Raw genomic sequence first — 22,196 nt, 5'->3', positions numbered from 1 at the left:
AGTCCCCCGCCGGGGCGGAGCCAGTGCCCTGAGCGCGCGCTGCTTGAAAACCCTGAGCGGCTGCCGCGTGCCGCGGTTGAGCCGAGCGGAGCCGAGTCGGGCCGGGCCTCTCGTCGCTCCCCCAGCGAGGTACGGGCTGCCCAGCGCGCTGCGGCTGTTGGTGACCGTGTTCCCCCAGCCCGCCTCTCTCACTCTCTTCTCCGGGCGATGGCCCGCGTTGAGGGAGAGGGGCTGGCGGCGCCATGTGGGAGGCGGCCCCGAGCTGGGAGAGCTGCCGGAGACCCCTTCTCCCCCGGGCGGGTACAGGTCGCGGTGTGGCGCGGGGGGCATCGCTGAGGGCCCCTGAGGGGAACGGGGGATGGGAATGGGGGTGGGGAGGTGGGGCGTCGCTGCGGGCCCCTGAGGGGGGGAGGGGGGTCGCTGCGGGCCCCTGAGGGGAGCAGGGGAGAGGCGGCCCGCGGTCACGGCCGGCGGAAAGTGGGGGCGCCCCCCATGTCCCCGCTTCAGCCCAGCGCCCCGCCTGCAGCCTGACCTGAGGCTCCTCCACCTCTTCCGTGCCCACGCTTTTCGCTTTCCCCACTGCAGTTTAAGCCGCACCATGGGGATCCAGGGCCTGCTCCAGTTCATCAAGGAGGCTGCTGAGCCTGCTCACGTGAAGAAATACAAAGGGCAGGCGGTAGCGGTGGACACCTACTGCTGGCTGCACAAGGGCGCCTATACGTGTGCTGAAAAGCTGGCCCGAGGAGAGCCGACAGATCTGTAAGTCCTTCTTTCGGTCTCGGCCCTCTTATGAACCCAACATTTCATAGCTTGATGCCTCTTAAACTAAAGACTAGTTACAGGAGTTGTACTTCTTACTGTTGCTTCCAAATTCTCAGTCCCGGTTGAATTTTTTATGGAAATGAAAATGTTGGCTGTCAGTAAATAGCTTTCCAACTGTGCAAAATAAACATTAGAAGTATGTCATGGAAGAACAAACTGTAAAATATTTTCCATTAAAACACCAACGGTTAAGTGAGTTAGGTTTTTTCCAGCATTTCTTGCTTTCAGTTATGATATAATCTGATGAGATTCTATCGATGCTACTCATGCTTCGCATTTAATACTATTTTCAGGACCCTTACTTGTAAGAAGTGGTACTTTATAAATACTGCTGTGACAAAAGTTGTAATGATACCGAGGAATTCCAATAGATATGTTGTGCTCTGAATAAGGTGTAGAATTTTTTTTCTTAACATACTATTCTTTGTAAGACTAGCTTTTTAAATAACATGGATTTTTCACTTAGTTATATTTCTAAGGAAGGAAATTAACAGAAATTTTGGTCATATTTCAAGTTCAGCTTTGGAGCTTAGATTAGACTTGCAGAAGTTCTTACCCATCTGAAATACCGGGTTGAACTTTTTTTTTTCTTAAGTTTGACTATAGGCTTAGATGAAGATTAATCTTTATCTTTTCAGAAATAAAGCTGCACTGATTAGTCAAGATAAAACTTCACTTATGAAATTTTGATTAAATGTTTGATTTGAGGAGAGTTAGTGGTTTGCAAATGAATTAGTCTTCTAACTCCGGCTTCTGTTGATACGAAGAATGGTAGCATTTCATCCAACCCTGCTACCTGCTTTTGAAGATAGTAGAGATCCTTCAGAATCCTGAGACTAGGATACACTTCAGTTGAGAAAGAAATTGACTGGCAGGAGATACATTAATAGTCATAGGAAACTTGGAAATATTTGAATTTAACTACATGACTATTTTATGACCAGATCTTGTTTCTATGAATGTATTATTGCTGATCTTAGACGAGAGCTTTACCTATAGTAGAGAGTCCTTTCACGCTTTAAAATTTATCTGAACTGAGGTATTATATAGGTGCAATCCTGTCTTTCAAAAATCATAGTTATTTTTCAGTTTGTTTTGTAGCTCTAAAGCCAATTGCTTCAGTGCACATATCCTTAGATTCTGAGGGCTTGTAAGTCCCACTCTCCATCCCCTCCCTGTTCCCTGCTGGAAAGCTTGCTCTTGCTGTTTTAAGCAGCGTCCTTAAACAAATTTGATTTTTTTTTCCCCCCATTGAGTGTTATTGTAACGCACTTGATGTTTACATCAGCTATTAGATTTTAGTTCTGAGCTGCTGCTGAAATGATCTCATATGGATCTGTAGAAACAGGTAACGATATAAGAGGTCTGATGGAATACACAAAGTCTTGAATTCCCTACAAATATTTTGCTAAGGGTCAGGCTTGGAAGGCAGTGGAGGATTGGCTCCTGGACCATGCATCGTCTTCACTGTTAGTAAAATCTGAGCAACTGTCCTGTCTTTCGGAATATTTTCAGTACTGTGCCTGTATTTTTAGTATGGGAAGAGGTTTGCCCATCTCCATAGCATGTACCCACCATCTGGAGAGAAGAGTGGATAGCTACACAAAGTTTTAGTATCCTATCACTCCTCCCATTCTATAAAAGTTAATTTAGTCTGCCTTTCACAAGGCTTTGGGGAAAGACAACGTACTGTGCTCATTTGCCTCCTGTTTCCCTGGCCATTGTGAATTGAGTTGCTGAAACTAAAAAGAAGATCCATGTTTTAAGTTGCAAAGTTTTTGGCAGTGTTTGATTTTCTACATTAGGATCCAACAGAATTGTACTTGAGTTCTAATTTCATTTTGTGTAGGAGTAGGAAGCAGTCAGCCCAGTTCTGAGTTGGGAGATGGAGCGTTTATAATTAAAAAAAAAACCAAACCAAAAAACCCCAAACAAACAAAAAAAAAACCGCCAAAAAACAAAGCATGGAAGTGTTTTTACTCGTTTGTGGTCCTGGGGAAATACTTGGCCTATGAAGTTCCTTGAACAATAGTTAGCCCTAAACTTACAGCTCTCCTTTCCTGCAAACAGAAAATATGCAGTAGACTTTTACTTAACAATAAAGTTTATCTTTCTTTTCTTACTTTTGTTACTGTTGATGCAGTTATGTGGCTTTCTGTATGAAACTTGTTGATATGCTCCTCTCATTTGGAATTAAACCTATTTTGGTGTTTGATGGATGCACCCTACCTTCAAAGAAGGAAGTGGAAAAGGCCCGACGAGAGTGAGTACTGAAATGTATTGATTTGCAATCAAAACAGTATCTTTAATGCTACAATTTATTTTCAAAATTGAAAAACCTTGAACTTCAGCTAAGTAGTAATCTCTGGTAAACTTTCCTGCAATGTAGTACTATTTCACTTAATTTACATTTCAAAATCATACAAACCTCTTCTTAGAGGTTTTATTCCAAAAATAGAAATGCATTTCATAAATGAAAGCACTTTTATAAAGGAAGGAAGTAAACCTCAACGTTAGTTCCTGTAATGTATTAAAGTCTTTTAGTTTACCCACTCTTGTGATCTCGGGACAAAAATATTTCTTCCCAATATAATTGTATTTAAAAATAACACCACCTTCTTCATCTTTCTCTACAAATACTCAGATAAACCTTTTCAGTCTAGGAGTCGGGTCCTTATATAATGGGACTTCTCACTGAAGCGGGTGGGGTTTTTTAGTGGCTTTTATTTATAAATTCTCATGGGACATCTGATTCCTTCAGTGTGGAGAAAACAATTTCCAATACTTGAAGTAAATGATACCATCTGTCCTCTAAACCAATAAGTATCTTATGTCAGATACTCCCAAATTCTATTAAATCTTTTTTACTGCCACCTGAGAGTGGGTGCATCTCTTTTACACTGCTGATTTCAGTTCCTGAGTTGTTGCTGTTTTCTGAGAAAACAATATAAATTTCAATATGCCAATCTAATCATCCTTGTCAATAAAATGACTTTGTTATTCTTATGTTTTAAAAAGTGATGTAGTAGGACAGATTTGGGAAGGGTTTATCTGCAAAACATCCCCCTCCCCCCCCCGCCCCCCTTTTTCTACCTATCTTTCATAGCCCTTTCTGCTACTTGTTCTTTTAAGTGAAAAATAACCTGATTGGTGGATATTTTTCTTTCAGGAAGCGTCAAGCCAGTCTTCTGAAGGGCAAACAATTGTTGCAGGAAGGGAGACTGTCGGAAGCTAGGGAGTGTTTTGGGCGCAGTATAAATGTTACCCATTTTATGGCTCATGAAGTTATTAAAGTAAGTTGTCAGTGCTGTTGATAGCAACAGTTTGTAAAAAATCTGTGCAGTAGGTAGCATGTCTTACTCCTGCTTCATATGGTTCCCTCACTACCTCTTCTATGTAAGCAAGAAAAATATTTCCCCCTTAGCCTTTAATTGCCCTGCGTACATTGGATTGTTAGGCGCAATTAACAAACTTTAACTTCACTCAAGTTTATTATGTCCAGTTGCATAAACAATGATGATATGTCAATAGAAATACATCTCTTCCTACTGCTATGAACTGACTTTGATAATACCAACTGTTCTCTTTTTTCTGCACAAAGACTAAACACAAATATTCTTTTTATTTTTTCCCTCCCAGTTAGTTCCTGAGAATAGACAACAGAAAAAATTTTGGCTGCTTAAAAACCTTTTCAGTAGATTTTTGCCATCCTTCCACTGCAACCATAGGATCTTTATCAAAATACTATTACATTTGTTTCAGTGCTGTTTTCCTTGGTCCAGAATATAACTTGCATGAGTTTGAAGCTGGTGCCTGTGGTCAGGTGCCAGTAAGCATAGTATTACAGGCCACACAGGAAAGGTTGGATTTGTAAACTTGTCGTTGTAGGTTTAAGCTACTCGAAATTTCAGTTTTGAATACTAAATACCAGGCTTTGAGGGTGATGCGTGTGTTGTTTAAAAAGATTGCGGTTTTAGTTTAAGGTAGATGTTCTTATGCTTTCAGATATCTTAAGGTAATTACTGAAAATTGATGCAAAGTACTTGTACGCTTCTTGTTTATATATAGGCTGCTCGAGCCCGGGGAGTTGATTGTATTGTTGCTCCGTATGAAGCTGATGCTCAGTTGGCTTATCTTAATAAGAGTGGCATGGTTCAAGCCATAATTACAGAAGACTCTGATCTTCTAGCTTTTGGGTGTAAAAAGGTATGGAAGAGAATACTAATAGCCTTTACCTCTCACTGATATCTTAAAAGCAGAGTTTGAAGTCGCCAAATATGTTTGATATATGGATTTACTATTCTACAGTAAATTGGGGAAATGGAAGAGATGAGAATAGCACTTAGCCTCTGCTGTCTCTACCAAGTGCCACAAGCTAGTTTATATGAGTGAATATAAATATATATTATATATTTATATATAGTTTATATGAGTGAATATATATATATTGTTTTCAATTCCTCTTAATTTCAGGTGTTTCTGAAAATTGACAAGTTTGGAAATGGACTAGAAATCGATCAAGCTCGACTAGGAAATTGCAAGCAGCTTGGAAACGTATTTACAGAAGAGAAATTCCGCTACATGTGTATTCTTTCTGGTTGTGACTACCTCCCATCAATTCATGGAATTGGGTTAGGCAAAGCATGCAAGTTACTAAAATTAGCCAACAATCCAGATATTACAAAGGTGAAGTTGGTTTTGCTTTGTGTTGTTCTGGGAACCTATAGCAGTACACAGGAAATGAACACTGAATTCAAAATAAGAGGGGTTCTTGACTTTCTCCATTTTGAGGAGAATGCGAAAAGAAGTATTTTTTTTTACCTGTGCTTTCGAAGGATGCTGAGCTAAACTTACTAAAGTGATGAATCTATTATATATTTAATGAAATACGCCAAAGTTAACTTAATTGTTCTTATCCTTCAAGGGCATATTCTATTTGAGGAGATAATTAAATTTTTGTAATGTTCTGAATATTTCCACCCCCCCTTATTACCTGTTCTTTCTTCTGTTTTTGCAGATCATTATTAGAACTGTTAATTGAACTGTTACTTTAGCATAAGGGTGCTTTTATCTGTGTGTGGAATGGGCAGGGATTGGGAATATTATTTGATTCCCATTTTCATTTAATTACATATGGATACAGATATTTATATAGTAAAAACATTATGGAAGAAAAGTTTCATATGGTGCAAAAAAAAGAAATAAGGTAAGCTTGGTGTTGGGGGTTTTTTTCCTATCCAATGTATGAAATGAAAACAAATCTAGTATTAGGAAATACAGAGACTAAGAGAGTAGGAATAACTTCTGTGTAGATAGTAAGGAGGAAGAGAGATTTTTAAGAGCTATTAAGAAAAATATCTTACATAGCTGTCCTGGAGGCATGTAAATCTAATCCAGAAAAGTGTTTAAATATGCACTCTAACTTACTGTATCTTCTTTAAGTTACTTTTATGCTTTAGCCTTTTTTTTTTCTCTCACAGGCTGTACTCAAAGAACTACAGTTTTGAGTTTAAAATATTTTGTATTGTGTAAAGCAGGCATTGAAGCACTAGTTTGGCTGCCTTTTGTTGGAAGTAAAAGGAGAATTTTGAACTTTTTCCATACAAATCATGATTTACTTTTAAAAATATCTCTTTTTGAGCAAAATGCTAGTATTTAATAATTTAAAAAGCTTTTCACTTAATTTGTCATGTAATTTGTCACTGCAATTTTCTATTTATTTATTGGACAAGAGAGTTAAATGCTGTTATTCATGTGATTGCAAGTAACTTGAGAGTGGGAAAATAATGTACAACACTTTTTCCTCTTTCCTTTCCCTGTTGAAGTTGAATCTGCCTTTTGTAACAGGATACATACTTCATTTAATTACAAGTCAAGACATTTTGAAATGTATTTAACCTTTTGTGTAATGTGTTTAAATGAAACCGACCAGCATTTTTTTTTTTACAGGTTATTAAGAAAATGGGGCAATACTTGAAGATGAATATAACAGTACCAGAAGAATACATACAGGGTTTTATGCGAGCCAATAATACGTTCCTTTATCAGTTAGTTTTTGATCCTGTCAACAGAAAATTAGTTCCTCTGAATCCATATGGGGATGATATTGATCCAGAAACGCTAATTTATGCAGGACGGTATCCTTTGTGTTGAAACAGCAGAGTGAGGAAAGAAGGATGAGCAGATGTGGTGTCTTATACTTTTCATTGTGTCTGTGGTGTACTTTACGGGTTTTTTTCATTGTATGTCAGCAGTTGACTACAGCCTGGCTTTGTTGCAATCTTAGGAAGTTGGGGGTTTACTTCTTTTCTTTTGCTCTGATTTTAATTTTAAAAACTGCAGGGGGTAACAGAGTGACCTATCATTGATACAGTGTTTTAAGCAGAAGTTACTGCTGCTCTTTGGTGTTTTTGTTTTGAGTTTTTTATAGAAAACAACTCATTAAATACAGGCTACATTTAACCTTTTTTAATCACTTTATGACAGTCTTTTAGTTTCTGCCTGTGTTAAGTGTGTTATCTCTGCTATTTTAATTCTTGCAATCTGTGTTTTACTCACTCCCTAATCTAAGCACATCCTGTTTTACTGGATGTGTCTTCCTATAGAATATATGAAGTAGCATTTTGTTGCACTCATGCAGCATAAACTCAGCACGGAAGATCAGGAAAATGAAGAGAAGGGGGACTGCTGAAGTAGTTACTAGATTTGTATGTTCCTCAAGCCACCTAATCTCTGGCATTTCTGAAATTAGGAAGGAGAAAGATGGTAACTTTCCTGCTGCTGATTGACAGTTTTCCTTTTGATTTTTGTTATTTGCCAAGCACTGCAGATCTATTACAATTGCTGTTGAATCAGATTGAGCCGTGAGTAGTAGTATTAATGCTTTTAGTTGATATTCTAACAATGCTTTTTAGCAAAATGGGAAACAGCTAGTCTAACTTTCATGCTACAGTGCTTGAGATTTAATGCAATATTCAGATATTTTCCTTTAATATGATGGAAACAGACATTTTGGTGATGATACTGCTTTTCAGATTGCCGTTGGCAACATTGATATTGATACAATGGAACAAATTGATAATTATAACCCTGACACTGCACAGGTAACGGCTTTGTTCTGAAGTTATGTATTAAGGTTTTGATGTGGGTCTGCACGTTCATGGAGAAACATGATTGAATGTTATCCACAACTGACTTGGCAGTGAAAGATACACTGCTATAATAGAAACTATATGTTCCTATGCACATATTTCTCATTCCTTGTACAGGTAAAATCTTACTTTCATGACATCTGACTTTGTCTGTTTTACTTTCAGACTTTTTTGATAAGTCCTTAATACTATTGACAGAAGTAACTGATTTAAAAATAAAATTCTCAGAGACTTGGATTCTTCCAAGTATGTAACTCTGAAGAAAGTATTTTCCCAAATGAAGTTTTCAGAGTAGATATAAAATTAAAACTTTGAATTTTGTTTGAGATGAGTTGTTAGTCACTTGCACCATATGGGGATGTCATGGCAGTGCAAAAAGAAAATAATTTGTATAAAAAGCATGAAAAATGTGGGAATACCAAATAAAATGTTTGTGTAGAGTATGTCACTAGTTGTGCAAATGTCAAAATGTCCTTATATGCTAAATCAGGAAATGATATATAGAAAACAAAACTACAAACCTATGCCTTGTTTTTTAATAATTTTTTTTTTTAGTCTGTGCAGCAGAGAAGTAGTGGCTGGAATGACAGATGTGCTAATCATGTAAATAGCATTTGGAGCAGAGACTACAAGTTTGGCTGTAATGCAGATACCGTTCCTCATAAAATACATTTGCTAGAGAAACCAACAACCAAAGGCATGGAGAAGATAATTAGTGTGAAAGGGCTAAAACTTCCAGGCAAAGAGCTCTTGGCAAAAAGGCTGAGGAGTGGTATGTTTTTATTAAAATAAGTATATAAATAACATAGAAGGCCGCGGGGAAAGAAATTATTTTTGTCTTGGACTTGATGGCATGAGATTTCAGAGGCCTGACTCTGATTGTATTCTGTTTCAAAAAGTTACAAGCCTAACAAGCCATAATATTAAAACATACATAATGATTAAAGATGGCAGTAAACTTTCAGCAGGAGTTATTTTAACTGTCTTTAATTTCTAGAAAACTTTGTTGTTTTCCATTTTAAGTTGACATATTTAATACCATCTGGTATATTTTTAGATATATGTGGTTTTCATTTCCATCTTATAATGGCTTGTGAAGAAATGAAAATAGCCTGTTTTTCTTAGAGCCAGTATTTGGCTAAACAGAAGATTTAAGAATGTATTCTGTAATCTTCTAACACAGTGCTGCCTGTATCCCCTGCCCTGTATAGGTATTCTTTACTCCAACTTTCTCACTTTTTGTAGTAAATCTATGCTATCTTGTCTTCTACACCATTAAGTTACATGTGTTGAAATAAACCGTGGGCTTGTAATAGACAGGGTACTATGCTCTTTTACTTCCTTTTCTGATTATGCTACTAAGGCTCTTTTTTTGCCTCTGTTACTACTGATGTCTTCCTGCTCCCTGCTTCATCAAAATTTGTAGTTAGTTTAGAAACCTGCCTTTAAATCAAATCTAGTTTTGCTTTCAAATGGTTTAAAAAAAACCAAACAAGACAAAACACAGACCCAAACAATCATCGCGTTTCATTTCAGCTATTCTGCCTTCACTCCATCTATCTTTTCACAGAAAGTTTCTTTTAAGGCTATGTACTAGAAAACAACTTTGTTAAAGGCTTCTGAACTGTAATGTCAAGAATGCTCCTACCAGACCTTACTAAGATTAAGTTTGTGAGCATAAATATGTAATGCTCAATAGTCTCATAACTGGTTAATTCTAGAACATGCTTCTACAGTGATGCTTAAACTGTCTTTATATTTAGAAGAAATCACGGATGGAGATCTGTTGAGCCAATACTCATTTTCAACAGCAAAAAAAGTCAAGAAGGAAAGTGATCATGACAGTCAAGCCCAGAAGAGTGTCTCAGCAATACAAAGCCTTGATTCTTCAGGGGATTCTGTCACTCAAAGCTCTGACTCCCTGCCCAGAGTTAGAAATAAATTTGCTTCCTTTCTACAAAGGAAAAACAAGGAGAAGGATGCTGTAGTTGTTCCAGGAACAAGAAGCAGGTATGCTTGTGTCACATACTAAGTAGCAAAATAACTATTCACTGCCCTGGTTGCTGACATAGCATTTTTCTCATTTTTAGTATTCAGGTTATGTCAGACTTGTTTTATGCAACTGTATTAATACACCTGAGCTGAGATGGAGACCCCTTTGTGCTAGGCATGATATCTATGTGTGACATAGATTAAATAATGTAAAATTTTTTACTGCAGAAATGAAGACTGTAGGACTATTCAATACAGTCTAGCTTCTGGGTATTAAAATTAATTGGGAATTAGCCATATTTCCTTTCCAGGTAAAGACCATATGATAATTCTTAAAAAAAAAAAAAAAAGTAGCTGCTTTGTGCCAAGTATGTAAGCAGTTAGTGAATGTGTTGCATACTGTACAACAGCTATCTATTCTTATCCCCTCCTATTCAGCTGATGCTCCTTATCTCTGCACCAGCACTTTGAGAAGAGGGACTTCAGGTCTGTTAGGGTTTTTTTTGGCTGTGTTTTGTTGGCTATGTAGGCTTTTTGGTGGCATTTGGCCACAGCTACTTGAATTTTGTTTTACAAAATGTTATCACAATTATGGCTCTTACTTTGTAATTTTTATCTAAAATAATTTGAATGTTTTAGAGCAGTATAATTTTACAGAACAGTCTTCAAACTGATGTTCTTTAGCATTAAGGCACGCCTTCCTGAGCTGAAAGTTGTTATGTTGCATCAAAAATTAAGAGTTTTTCAGTGATGGTAGGTTATGCTCAGTTTCTTAAAACACTCTGACTTGCACTTACTCTTAGGAGTTGCTGCTATAGCATGGAAGAACTAGATGGGTTCTAGCTTCCTTGAAAAGAGGTGCTTAACTACTATTTAGCTTTGTGATAATTCATGAATATTTTTAAATTTCATAAGATTCCTAGGTGTTTCTCCTCAGATGAAGAACCTTGTTATTTTTTCAGTCAATGAATGACATGTTTACAGATGCTTTTTTCTTTTTTTTTTTTTTTTGTTACCAGTTAAATGCCTCTCTGAGGGACTAGGACTTTGCCCATTGTTAAAATAATTTGTGTCTAAGTGCACTTAAAAACAAAAAAAAGTTGATGGGCAGAGACAACTATTGTTTTTTCAAGTTTATATACTTAATTGCAGTAACTTTCTTCTCCTTTGCCTTTACCTTTTTTTTTTTTAGGTTTTTCTTCAATGATGCAATTATCTTTGATGTTAGAGCAGAGAAGGATGATCGTGATGTAATTCGAGATGTTGAACAGGATTGCCAGGAACAGGAAGTAAAACATGTAGCAGATGATGTTTCTCAGTTTTCAGAAACTGAAAAATCAACAAGGACTGTCTTTACACCTCCTGGAGAAATGCAGAAAAACTGCTTTCAGTGGTTGAGCAGCCCTGTAAATAATTCAGAAAATCCTGGTCCATCTCATACTGTATGTTCACAGCAGTTTCACCAACAGAGAAGCAACTGTGTGGTATCCCAGGAAGATCAGAGTAATGGGGTACAAGTGGAGAGTGAGGCAGTGTGTGGCAAATTAGAGGAAGAATCCTCCACCTTAACAGAACTGGAACAGTCATCAGAGTCTCAAAGGTCTCGGGAGCCGTCAGAATGCAGTTTGGAGTCTTCAGAAACACTGCAAGTCCAACTGAACAACAGTTCAGATAGAGAAGTAAGAAAACTAGGCACTGTTTCAGCATTTGCTTTCACTTTAAATTATAAAAGAAATCAGGCAGCGAAGTCTTTTCTTCAAAGTGATACCCTACAGATTATGTAGGTTGTGCTAACAAAACTTGTCAGTGCTTAACATAGTTGTGTAGAATGGAATGGCTAACTCGCGTAAATCAAATCTGTTCTCTGGGTTTTGTTTGTCTTCAGTCTTTTCACTGCTATCACTACAGGGAGTCATAAAAAACCAAAATCAACCAAACAAAAAAGCACCAAAACCCCAAAACTGGTTGGTGTTCTCGGCTTTTGTTAGTCCCTGAAGAGGTCCTTTCAGAAAGCATGCGTGTGGCACCATTAGTGTTGCCTGCTGAAAATAAGCCCAGGTTTTTGTGTAAGTTCCTAGAACTGTTGAAAACTTTATACCTTATAAAGAATATATGTGTAGATATAAAAATATGCATGGGGAGGGGAAACCCAAACTGTTTTAAACCAAATGAATTTTCTCTTGATGAAGGTATCTGACTCCAGTTTAAAACTGGCTGATGATCAATGTGCTCGGTCTCCAGTATTTTCTGCTGTTCAAACTGACAGAAAAAATACAGTCATAAAGACGAAGGTAAGAATTCTTTTAAGTTTACTATAAGCTTTATTAAACTCTGAAAATCAGTTTTTGCTTTCTGTTAGTTCATTCTGGAACTCTTAATGAGAGAGTCTTGAGCAATGCACATGCTGGCAAGAGAAAACTTTATTCTTGGTCATCTATACCAGAGCTGAGATTAACTATTACCATGCCACTTATAAGTGATATCACAGCTACAACTTATTTGGGCATTTTAAACACTTCAGTATAAAATCGGAAGCCCCACTATGGCAAAAAACTGATTTTCTTCAGGCATGCTAAATATACAGGGTTTATGACGTGAATTGTAGTCATGTTCATAATTGAGATACAGTCACAAGATACAACATCATTTCATTGCTTGTCAATAAATCTGCTAGTTTAGCAGTCTCCTTCCACTTTGGCTAGAAAAAGCATGTTCAGATTTCAAAATCTGGAAAGGTTTTAGTCAACTGTTCTTGTTTAATTGTTTTAGTTAAAAGCTTTTTTAGACACTAATGAATCAGTATGGAGGGACAGTCAGTTTTCCTTCAGGGCCTGCATTTCAGTTACTTTTCCTGTTGGCTGGGCACCTGTATATAGATGTATGTGGCTGCTTAGACATCTAAGATTAGACTTATGTCCCTTGTCTTTGACATTTCTAAGAGCTTTGCCTGTTGGCCTAGCTTACAAAACTTCTAAGATCTTAACAGCTAAAAGTGTTCTAACTCCTTAGGTGTTATCACTAGAATTAGCCAAAAGATGAGTGAGTCAAAGGAAGATGCTTTCATCCTTTCTTGTACACCCCTACTAACTTCTTTCTCGCAGTCACAGTAAAAATCGTCTCTGTTCAAGAATGGCGTGTGTTTTGTGTAATAGTGGCATCTTGTGGTTATTGTTAGTAACTGATGTTTTAAGCTGGAATTCAAACATTTTTATTTCAGAAGACTCAAATATAAAAACTGATGCTTTTTCATTAGATCAGCATTTTGCCTGCTTCTCCTGAGCAAAACTGAGCAATAAAACGAAATCAGCCTGGGTTTGAGAATTTTATTACTTTGTTTTTAAGAATGTAGTTAATATGTTTTACTTACTGTTTTGCTCACCCTAAAGGTATATTGGGAGAATTAATAGATTAAATATTGGGGATACACAGAATGGAAGTACTGAGACAATATAAGCATTGTATAAAAATGAATTTTCAGGATGCTTGGAGTTCTTCAGACAATAAGAATCTGCTGAAAAATCTGTAAGAACAGTAGGGTTAGTTACTAGCAAATGGCTAGTAGGAGAGCTTCTGTCACTTATTTTCTTGGCCCTGCATTCCCCCTACTTCCTTTATGTGCTGGTAGTAATACTTACAATGAGTTGGACCGGAAAACTGTCACGTTAGTTTTCAGCCAGGTCAACAATAACCGAAAGGATCATATTGGAATTCAAGCCCACACAGATTCTCAGGCTCACATGAGTTGTAGCACCAATGAGACTGTTGGAACAAGTAGCCAGAATTGAAGAGGGAGGAGGTGGAAAGAGAGAGAGTACCACTTTTGGCTAAATTTTCCCTTAGGATTGCTTATTGCAAGTGCAAAACAAGAGAAATCTTTACTGGTGTTACATACAGTAAAAGATACTGAAGAGAATGAGTTCCAGATCTAGGAAAGAAGCAGTCAATCACTTCAAACACTAGTTATTCTGATTTTGGTAAGCTGAATAACATAGCTGATCTGCACAGAAATTTAATAATTGGGGGAGGCAATGTGGGGAAGCTGCAACTCTTACAATAGTTCTAATCCAAAATACGAAGTGCTTAGTTAGTCAATTCTAATATCAAAGTGAATAGAAGTTTTTCTCTAACAGAGGCCTATAATGAGCCCTCAGGGACCTTGTAGTTTTTCCTGTGATAGGATGCTAGCTGTGGTTTTCACTGCTAATTATTTTCCATAATTGCTATGAGCCCAGCAAAGAGGCTAATTTTGACAAAATAAACGAGCAATCTGCTCTGGTTTTAAAGTTTCTTAGTGGGCGTTCAACGTGCAGCTTTGCCTACTTTGGGATTAGTTAAGTTATAACTCTGTAATTCAGTACCACAAAGAAATATAGGTTATGGGTGACTTCACATATGTTGCAAAATGGCTGAAGCAATAAATAAACAGCAAAACACTACAAAGCAGGGAGTTCCAGGATTTTATTTTTATTCTTCCCAGTATTCTTGTTTAAAGTGTAGGCTAAAAGATGAAACTTTTCTTCCCGAAGTTTTACTTGTGATTCTGAGACCTGCTTAGTCTATTTGGGTAGAAACAATGTCATTTCAATAAAAAACTATATAACAAGTGTGTGGTGTGTGTGGTAGGGAGATGACAAAATGCCATGTTTTGGAAAGAACAGAGGTAAGAGTTCTTTTTGAAGAACAGGTTGCCAATATCTTTTATACCAAGATAAAAGTCTTGGGTGATCAATAGCAAATACTTCGATGAGGAAGAGCTATTTGCATTAGTTAAGTGAGGCACCTGAGGTAGGCAGAGCTGTGCCATCTTCTAAAGATGATCCAGCAAAACAGGGAAGATTATTCATTTAAAGTAAAATGCTTCATTTTAACATTATCTAAATAGGTTGTAAGTAATACTTATATTTCCTAGGTGTCCTAAACTAATCTTAAGTAGCCAACTGTAAAATAAGAGCTTCTTACAACTGTAGACAGTCACCATCTCTTCTGCAGGTATTTTGATAATTATGTTTTGGTCCTCATAACAGACAAAAGCTAATATAGCAGGCTAGAAGTGAGTGATCACTTAAAAGCTGGTCATTGCGAGTAGTTCATGTTCTACAACAAAGTGACAGAATGGCTCAAATAGTAAAACATTCTAGTGCTTCTGAACTGCTGCTTCCCACAAAACTGGGGAAAGCGATAAGTGTATGTAATAGAGAAAAAAAAGTAATGGAAAATATGAATAGGGCATTTGTGGCTTTTTGCCACTAGTGAACTTACTTGGCAAAGAAAGTTTTAATTTTGTTTAAAAGTGCATTTCATGTATTATTGTGCTACGATTATGCACGTATAGTACAAACAGGAATTGTACTGATTAAGTAGTACAGAATTAAATAGAAAAATAGAATTGTAGTGATTAAATAGCAATAGGTACAACTTCTGGTTTATGAAATGTGTTAGGCTACTTGCAGGAAAAAATCTTGCAGACTGGGCTTCAGTGTTTTTCTTCTGTTAGGATAAACTTACTACTTTCTGTGCATGAAGTTGGAGAAGGTAAAAATTAACAACATTGTATCCATATTAGGAAGTGTGATAGCAGTCTGAACAGCTGGCAGCCAGTTAGCGTGATATTGACCCCAGAAAAATGACAGAAATACAAATGACTGTGGTTAGGGATGAGAATGTGACGTATAGAAGTCACACTGACTGACCTAATTATATTAATTTGGTCATGTCAATTTGAGTTTTATGTACTTGTAAATATGAAAAAAACCCAACAGATTCAGTGCTTGAAACTGATAAGTGAATTCAAAATGAGGCACACATTTTTTTTTAATAACAGGGGTGGTGAAGAGCTAGAATAAATTATATGATGAAGTAATGTATTTTTCTTTTAATTGACGTGGTCAAACTTAAGACTGGTTGCATTTGAGAGAGAGATTCTGGCCAAGAACAGCAGGTTTGAGTTTCAGGTACTGAAACTGGTTCAGCTAGAGGTCTGATGATCCTTGGAATAAACATACTGATATCTGTGCTCTGCTTATGACTCCATTTTTTGTGAAATCTAAGTATCACAAAGTGATACCCGAGTAGCTTCTCTTAAAAATCTGAAAGTTGATATTAAAGTTTTTGTTGTGCTCTCATATAAACAGATGAGAAAATAAATATTCAATGACTTTAAAAACTGCATTCAAAACAAATGTGTATTTGCCTTCTCTTAGAATACAAATACCTATGGAAACCAGTTTGCCAGTCCTTACAGCTGCATTATGTCTAATATATTCCAGATGCTACTTTTTAGATTAGTGAAGCTATCTAAATATACCTTGTTGTGGCAATTCAGATTGCATTATCTCACCATAACGTAAAGCACTTTATTTCTTTATTATAAGCTTTGCAGCATAATATCTGTTATGTACAGGTTGTTGTTTTAACCATTTGTACTGTAATATTAAAATCTCACAGGTTCCTGGCTTACGTAAATCCAGTTGTATAGGGTCACATATTGTAACAAAGCTCAAGCCATTGATACCAGCTAAGGTAAGCGGATTAAGCAGGAAGCTGTCACCTGTGCAGAAGAGAAATCACTGCGATGCTGAAAATAAGCTGGGACTGCAAGATGCCATTAGCGAACTCCGCAAGAACTTCCAGTTTAAAAGGTGAGTTGCTTTAACACCATGCTTGGTACCATGTATACCTTTTTCCCAAAGAAACAAATTTCAAAGCAGATTGTACATGTCTCCACACAATTCAATAAAGATAACAGCTTAAGATGGATATTTTCTACATAGAATTTTTAATTTTCTAGGCTTGATATAACCATGAAGTACTATTTGTGGTAAATATGCTCTTCCAATTACTTTTTTTCTTTCTAACTAGGAAAACCTCTCTGCTAAAATACATTTACTGAAGTAGTGCATTTAGTTTAACATAATTTAGATGAAAATTATCATCGTTTGACGTCAAATACCAAAAGGCATTTCTTGGTCTAAATGCAAAAGCTGCATAAAAGTTGCCACACTTAACTGAATACAAGGTTGTTCCTACTTAATTTGGTGCCTCTCACATTTTGCGGTGACTGTCAGAACTGTTCTCTTTTCAAGATGATGGCGAATTAATGGAATATTTCTGTTTGCTGAAGTCTCTGGTTACAAGAGACATTTTTGTGCATTATAAAATGCTGCTGTTTTCCCTTGGGCAGATGACTTGGCTAACTTGACATTTCTGCAAATATCTTCAAGGTTTGAACTTGAAGGACAATGATATTAAAAAAACAACCTAAACGAAAAAATAAACACCCCCCAAAAGTCTAGATATTCTAAATTAACACTATTTCCATGGGCTCAGGTAAAAACTTCTGGTGGCAAAGCTTTCCCGCCTCCAAGTAGCAACCTCAACTTAAAATTTATTATTTAAATAAGACCTAGTTATTTAAAACTGAAACCAAATGTGAGTAGGAGAAAAATATTCTTTTTGTACTAAGTAGTAAATGTGAGGCTGGTAAGCACGTGTTAAGTCAGATGAATAAATTTTAGTAAGTTTGGGCCTTATAGTAGGTTATTACAAATATAGAACTGATTTCTATTTAAAAAATATTACTTGCTCTATTAACATTTCTCAAGTTATATTATGCTCTCAATGCAGGTTAAGAATGACAGTTTCAAAGAGGAATTGAAAGTGCTTGTGTATGTATTGCTTGACCCCTATTTGGGAATGTCTGACCGGGGTTGTTCACAGGGAGAAAATTCATGTATTTTGTTTTATCAGAATACAGGCAGAAAGAACAGAGTGAGCCTAGATGGCACTCTGTTACTTTTCTCTGCTAATTATTGCAAGAGTTAGCTCCCAACATCCACATTTTATTCATCCAGTTTTGGCTGGACTGTAACTTCTGTGTATATACTGGGGATATATATTTTTGTATATATTATTTATGTAAGTGAAGTACTTTTAATATTAGCTTTTAAGGGATTCTTCATTTATTTCACAAGAAGTTTTTTTTCTCACTACCAGGACTCGCTTAGCTCTGAGTATTGTTTATGGTTTTTTCAGATATTAAGATGTTTCTAAATTAGCCTTGTCTCGAGAATTACATTGTCTGATGGCAAATAAATCATGTGGGACACTAATCTGTTCTAATGTCAAGACTTGGGGGATATATATGAAACTAGTTACTCGGAAGACTTCGATGTTTAATGAAGCACGTACAATCCAGAGTGGAATGGGGGTACATATGGTCTTTCAAATATGAAGCTAATAGCTATCATTCTGTCACAGGATAACTGGAACAGTTGAAACCAATTTAGCGAAGTTGTGCAGTTGTAGTGAAATCGAAATTAAACCCTTCCATTACAGATTTTTATCTTGGGTTTATTTATAGGTGAGGGGATAGTTAGGTGAGATGTCTTGCTTTGTTTTAACCCTTGTGTTCTTACAGGCCTGTGATTAGAAACATATAATATCATAACATTCTTGGGGTTTGTTTTGTCTTTGTTTTTTTGTGCAGAGAGTATGAAAAACTTCCTTCTTGTAAAAAGTCAGATCCGTTATCTCCAATCAAAGATAATATACAGCTCACTCCAGAAACAGAAGACATCTTTAATCATCTGGAACACAGTCATGTTCAGAGAGCTATATTCCAATGAACTGCATGCTGTGCACAATGGGATGCATTTTTAATCGTTGTCAAAACTTACCTTCTGGATATTTCATCAATATAGAAAAGATGCTTTGAAAACCACCTATGTATTTTAGTCTGACTAGTGATTTATCATCTTTTATAAAAGCTTGAATAGAAAGGTACAGGTCTATACTGACTGAAATAAAATCTTTTAGATACCTGTGTTCTCTCATTCAAAGTTCTCATGCCAAACCTTTGTCCAAACCTTTTTCAGCTGCCCCTGGGCACCTTATGTAGGTCACAGGCAATCTAGACTTCTACAATAGCTATGGCTTTGCCTTTGCACAACAGCAGCAGAGCAGGTTTGTGTCTTAATTTTTAATAGTTGATTTATTATTTTTTTTTTTGCCTTGTCCTTCTTTCTCTTTGGGCCTAATCTAGCTCCAAGACAGGAGTGAAACTGCTATTCAGTGTTCATAACATCCTTCACTATACTTCCAGCACTGATAACTATTTCTTTTCCCTACAAGGTAAGATCTGCTCTCTAAACAATTAGCTGTTTAATACAGTCATGTTATTGGTGGGAATAACTTGGGGACTGCAGAAAGGAATATCACAAATATTTGGTCTGCAGATTCTCTGAAAAAACACAATGCGTTCCTCTGTTTTGCCTGCTCTTTCCATCTTTGTAGTCTTATCCAGTAATAGACACAAAGTATCAGTCCTCAGAGCTAAGAGTTACAAAATAACTTTGTCCTCACAATAAACCAAGCTTCAGTCTTCAACAGCCAGTCAACTACAGGGAAAGACTAGGGTCCTTGCTTTGGATGACTGAATTATGAAATAATGTGATGGGATTTCAGATTTCTACCTTTAAAATGAGGATTTGAGTCTATATTGACTCATATGTCTATATGATAAATGATATAAATAAAAATAAAATAAATGATAAAAAAATCAAGATATGTCTAAATTTTTTCCCCTTTTTTAGGAAAGGATAGTATCTCTGCAGCAGATGAAGGTACAAAAGGATATCTTAACCTGTGAAATGTATCCTTTCCATTCCTGAGAGCGTTGAGCTTTAAGCAAAAAATTAAAGTTGGAAATCGACTTATGAGAGGCAGATTTTTTAACTGCAATGGACTTGTTTCTCTTAAATAGAAACTACAGTGACTGGCTGTGTTAAATTACAAAGAAGCTGCTTACAAGAGTAGGCTGTGTGTACATTTGTGGGAGCAGTCCCCTTGCCTTCAACACAAATGTTGAAGTAATGGGATATAAAGAACTGAAGCAATGATACTCTAGCACAGGCTTTTACTGAAAAGCAGGGGTTTTAACATTGATCTTCAGTAAGAGTTATCATCTCTGGTATGATGTGACAAAGGCCAGGGATAAATATTTCTGTTTCCAGTCATAGATTGATTGCCTAGAATTAATTTTTGTGTTGCTACACACACAGTAAGGACCAAATGAAGTTTTGAAGAGAAAACAAAAATAACTATTGTCCTCCATTGTTTATCACTGTGGGAGTTGCAAGGTTATTTTGTACATTTCATCCTTGCCTGTTGTCTGCCTGTTCAGTCAAAAAGCCACTTGTTTCTTGCTTTAGTGGATCACCAGAAGAAACAAACTATTGGTGTTTGTATTTTCAAGGACGGGTAATTTTAAGGGGATATAGGACATCTTACATGCAAGCTACATGTGTGAAAGCAGTACTGCCTCTTCTAATTCTGTTGCCTGCAAATACCACGTTACCTGTTCTTGTAGTTCATTTATTGAGAATACTATCATTCCTTTACTCTAGCTTCTTTGAAGAGAGAATCGGGAAATAAAGCAAGTGTTATACATACCTCCATAGTGACGCTTATTTTGTTATAAATTAGTGCCTTGCTGCTTTTGCTGTATACTTCTGTATGAACAGGAGAGTAAAAACGTAGTTGATGATGCCTTAAAAGACATGGATCATGTAGTAAATTGCTGGAGTGCTATTTCAGTGGTAAGAGTGGAATTATCCATGCAAAGTGTTTCTTGGTTATATTACATTGTATAGTCTTAAAGTAGATTTCTTTAAAATACTTCTGCATAGCTTCTGGTCTGTGCTTTGGAGGTCTTGGGTTCTGACTTCACGTTATAGGGGATTTTCTTCAGAAAACTGCTAGCAGAGGCCTATTACATGTAAGTATATAATACATGTAAGCATGTATTTAAGTTTTATATGTAAGTGGAATTCTTGGGTTGCTGTTTGTTTTGTGAAAGACACAGTAACATATGCAAATGAACTTGTGCAAGGCTTTATTCTTAAGTTAAAATTGACTTAGTAGTGTAATATTCCATAGTAAAAATTATTCAGTGTCAAAATGGGAGAAACTGTTACAGGCTATGATGCAGTGAGGGAGAAAGATAAAATAAAACATGCCTGAATTTAAAAAAAAAAAATAGGGTAGAAAAAAATGGAGAGAAGGAGGGAGAGTTTCATTGTTTTTAAAACCAGGCATTTGAAAGCTGGAGGATATGAGGGTGGCTGGAAAACAAGAAATGAGTAGGAGGAAATGAAAGCAGATGGCAACTTGGAGACATATGTCTTTGTGTGTTTGCTTTTTAATCTAATAATCTTAACTTCTTTAGTTTCTATAACTAATTCTCTAATTTTATCAGCATGACTTCAAAGTATTCTTACCAATATATCCTATTAAAAGGGTGAATCTGGCTGGGAAAAACGAAATTTACTAGTAGTAATCGAGCTTCAGTTTTGAAAGTGCTGACTAGCCATTCCTTCAGCAGAGTGGTCATACGAACTGCAAATGTTCAGTGTCGCAGAGAATGTGAAAGTGTGATCATCTCAATCAAGTTATGGTTTTGAAACTGTAGGTAAGTGACTTGTCCAAATTCAACTAAGTCTTTCTGCTTAAATAATTTTGTCCTATTTACAACAGTGGTTATTAACCACATGTTCCTTCTCACATGAATCAATACAGTGGTTAATAATTTCTATAGGACTGAAGAATATTGAAAGAACAGGGCTTTGCAAACAGGTTGTAAAAACAGTCACTCATTTAAATGATAGTATTTTGATAGAATTTGCAACACTGGTGTTTTTTTGTATATTATTGACTTAACTTACTTTATGAAGTACTAGAAGCTCAGGGTATTCAGACCTTAGGTATTGAGTAACATCTTTTAATTAAGTTGTTAACAAGGAAGGTTACAGTTCTGAAGTGGTAAAGTTAAGAGACAATTATTTGCTCTTACTACTTGCATCAAAGAATAACTACCAGCTGATTGTTACAACAATGTCTTGTTCTAGGAATGATAGGGTACCAAGTTAAAATTGTCAACCTAAAAGGGAAGAAAAAGGGTGGAATCCCTTTCTGAACAGTAGAGGTCATTTTATACTGATAACCGGCCTGAATCTAGCAGCAGCAACCTGGGATTTGGTTGTACCAGTTATTTATTTTTTTTTTTATATGTTGCTTTCTTACATTATTACATAGCTTTGAGTTTGGCAGTGAAATGATAGGGTGTCTGAATACTTATGCTAGCTGGGTAGGTAAGGCATTAACCAGGCAATATAGTTTAAAGAGAGGTCTTTAAGTTGATTATTTTTTTTAAGATTTAAATTTATTTTTTTTTTA

The 22,196-nt window shown here is 36.4% G+C and overlaps 1 protein-coding gene across 1 annotated transcript; it reads left to right on the top strand.

The window, feature by feature from the left end:
• Positions 1–4: 4 nt before the first annotated feature.
• Positions 5–20,413, top strand: EXO1 (exonuclease 1). The gene is made up of 14 exons (XM_037392740.1): positions 5–129; positions 586–759; positions 2,966–3,085; positions 3,992–4,115; positions 4,891–5,028; positions 5,296–5,508; positions 6,772–6,959; positions 7,829–7,925; positions 8,529–8,745; positions 9,737–9,983; positions 11,158–11,644; positions 12,155–12,256; positions 16,410–16,603; positions 18,451–20,413. Exons 2-14 carry the CDS (start codon positions 599–601, stop codon positions 18,587–18,589), a joined length of 2,427 nt encoding a protein of 808 aa, XP_037248637.1. The 5' UTR covers positions 5–129; positions 586–598; the 3' UTR covers positions 18,590–20,413.
• The last annotated feature ends 1,783 nt before the right edge of the window (positions 20,414–22,196 follow it).

This window comes from Falco rusticolus, chromosome 6 (genome assembly GCF_015220075.1).
Source record: "Falco rusticolus isolate bFalRus1 chromosome 6, bFalRus1.pri, whole genome shotgun sequence".
NCBI lineage: Eukaryota > Metazoa > Chordata > Aves > Falconiformes > Falconidae > Falco > Falco rusticolus.
Note: the sequence above shows the minus strand (reverse complement) of the source record. Positions and strands in the feature narration are given on the sequence as shown.